This window comes from Porites lutea, chromosome 10, assembly GCF_958299795.1.
Source record: "Porites lutea chromosome 10, jaPorLute2.1, whole genome shotgun sequence".
In the NCBI taxonomy this organism is placed as follows: domain Eukaryota; kingdom Metazoa; phylum Cnidaria; class Anthozoa; order Scleractinia; family Poritidae; genus Porites; species Porites lutea.
In genome coordinates, this window is record NC_133210.1 from 23678725 (window position 1) to 23681417 (window position 2693).

Genomic DNA, 2693 nt, shown 5'->3' on the forward strand with positions numbered 1-2693 from the left:
CCCCCAAGTTGAAAATTTCGTAATTGTGGCCACCCTCCAACATCAACCGCCGACAGACTTCTTCCTAATATCAGTAATTGGTGCGTTTCGATCCGTCTATTCTATCATCCGTCTGTTGGTGTGTTTCGATCCGTCTATTGTCAAGAGTACTTCTGTAATGGACAAAGAAATAGATTTGCACAAATTTGTTCTTGGCAAATATGTGGCAACACGAGAAAACGGAGGAGTTAATCTAGGGAAAAGATGGTAAATACCACATGCAAATGTGGCATTTATCATCTTTGCCCCAGATTTACTCCCCAGAACTTTCACATTTTTGCGACGTATTTGCCAAGAGCAAAATAATTTGTGCAAATCTTTTTCTTCGTCTAGCAGCTTGCTAATGCAGTGGTGTCATGAAAAGGTCTTATAATTAGTTCCGTTTTCTTATTAGACCGGCTAGGGGTTTGGTCTTACTTTGAGATGTATTTCTTTTACTTTTAAACGGCCGTCTAAAGTTAAAAGTTTAAGAATGGCCGCCCTATGGAACATGGGGTCCCTGGTTGATTAAGGGACGCCGTTTTCAGTATTTTACCAAGTTTAGACATAATCTCCCATCTCTTGCTTGATTTTCAGTTTGTATGGAGGCAACTAAACAAATCGAAATTGTCAACTGTATACAAGTCGAGAAGGAAGGCTTGCGCCCTTTTCTTGGTGTGAACACTTCTACTTTAATCTTGACGATATATTTACACGGCTCGTTATGGTGAGCAAGGAGAAAGAAGCAAGAGGAACAGGAGCAGGCAGAAATCTTGAATTTACCGAAATATTCTAAGCACTTACAGAATGCGAAGAACCGAAAAAAGTGTTAATTGAGGGGAAGCCTGGTATGGGAAAGACAACGTACTGCCATAAGCTTGTTTACGACTGGGCCACAAAGAAAAACAAATCAGGAGGCTGTTCCCCGGATTTTCAGTTAGTTATATTACTACGATGCCGCGACATTGACGAGGAGTCCAACCTTAGGGATGCTATTGATGACCAGCTCCTTCCTCGTGGAATTCAGTCAGAGGATAGAGAGAAATTCATGAAGTACGTTCAAAACAACCAGTCAAAGGTTTTAATGGTACTGGAGGGTTTGGATGAGTTACCTAAAAGCAGACTACCGGAGTTCATTGCTGAAATCATTCAGGGTAGAATGCTTCCCGGTTGTCACTTGGTAGTTACAGCGCGACACGAGGCTGCGATACCTGTGAGAAAAGTCTGCGATACTCTTCTGGAGATTGAGGGATTCAATCCTGAAGATGTAAAAAACTTCATATTGAAATACTTCAAAGGCAAGAATGGTTTGTCCAGAAAGCTATTAGACAAGCTGGAGAGCGATAGTAGGCTCAGAGAGATGTCGACAAATCCTCTTAACACTGCACTACTTCGTCTTCTTTGTGAAGATTTTGATGGTGTTTTACCTGAAGGAAGAACTCAACTGTACTTACAAATAGTGCTATGTGTTCTTATGAGATACAGGGCAAAGAAGGGCCTACCAGAAGATAATACAGACCTAACTGAACTATACAAAGATCAGTTGAAACACCTTGGCTTGATAGCACTAAACGGGCTACATGAGGAATGCATGTACTTTGGTAAAAAGCAACTTGGACAACAACATAGTGACCTACCTGGATTCGGATTTCTTTGGGTTCAGCCCGGAAGCAAACTACGACCGTTCGATGAGTGTTACGGCTTTACGCATAAGAGTTTCCAAGAATTTTTTGCGGGACATTATCTTTGGTGCCAGCTTGTTAGCCAAGAAATCACCCCTCAAACATTAGTCTGTGAGGCAAGATATTTCCGGAATATGCGACAGGTGCTACTATTTATCTATGGTTTGCTTGCCTTGCGATCCGAAGAAAGTGTAGGAGCACTTATAAGCGCCATAGCGAATGAAGTCAACAAAGGAGATTTAACTGAATTGTTGCCTGTTGCACTGGAGTGTATTAAAGAGTGTAAAAAGGGAGGCAGTAATCTTCACTTACAGCTTGCACGTACCTTTGGCTCATGTCTGACGGTGGAAAAAGCTTATCTAGGGGGAGAACGGATTGATGTTGTTGCTGCTGAAGTGCTTGGTGCCGCACTTGAAACAAACACAACTCTGACAGATTTGAGTTTGTCTCTCAATAACCTTGGTCCTGATGGTGCTAAGTCACTTGCTGACATGCTTAAAACAAACACAATTCTAACAGATTTACATTTGTCTGCCAATGACCTTGGCCCTGCTGGTGCTGAGTCACTTACTGCGGCACTTGGCAAAAACACAACTCTAAAAAATTTGGATTTGTCGGCTAATGAACTTGGGCCTGCCGGAGCTGAGTTCGTTGCTATGGCGCTTGAAAAAAACAGAACTCTTAGAGCACTTTGTCTGGTAATAACCTTGGCTCCTCTAGTGCGGATTCACTTTCCACCGCCCTTAAAACAAACACAAGTCTCACGGCGTTAAATTTGTCTGGTAATAACCTTGGTCCTGTTGGTGCTCGTTCATTTGCTGCTGCACTGAAAATGAACAAAACTCTGACGGAGTTGAATTTGTCTGGCAATAATATTGGTCCTACTGGTGTAGAGTCACTTGCCGCCATCCTTTGTGTTGCTGGTGGGGAGTCAGTGGCTGCCAACCTTACAACAAACAAAACTCTAACAAATTTGGATTTGTCTGCCAATTA

At 42.4% G+C, this 2693-nt stretch overlaps 1 protein-coding gene across 1 annotated transcript; it reads left to right on the forward strand.

The window, feature by feature from the left end:
• The first annotated feature begins 635 nt into the window (after window positions 1-635).
• On the forward strand, window positions 636-2473 carry LOC140949671 (protein NLRC5-like). Its single transcript, XM_073398817.1, has one exon. It carries the CDS (start codon window positions 869-871, stop codon window positions 2471-2473), a length of 1605 nt encoding a protein of 534 aa, XP_073254918.1. The 5' UTR covers window positions 636-868.
• Window positions 2474-2693: the final 220 nt, after the last annotated feature.

Excerpts from the sequence above, each read along its gene's own strand:
- LOC140949671 (XM_073398817.1), top strand. The coding sequence starts at position 869 with ATGGGAAAGACAACGTACTGCCATAAGCTTGTTTACGACTGGGCCACA.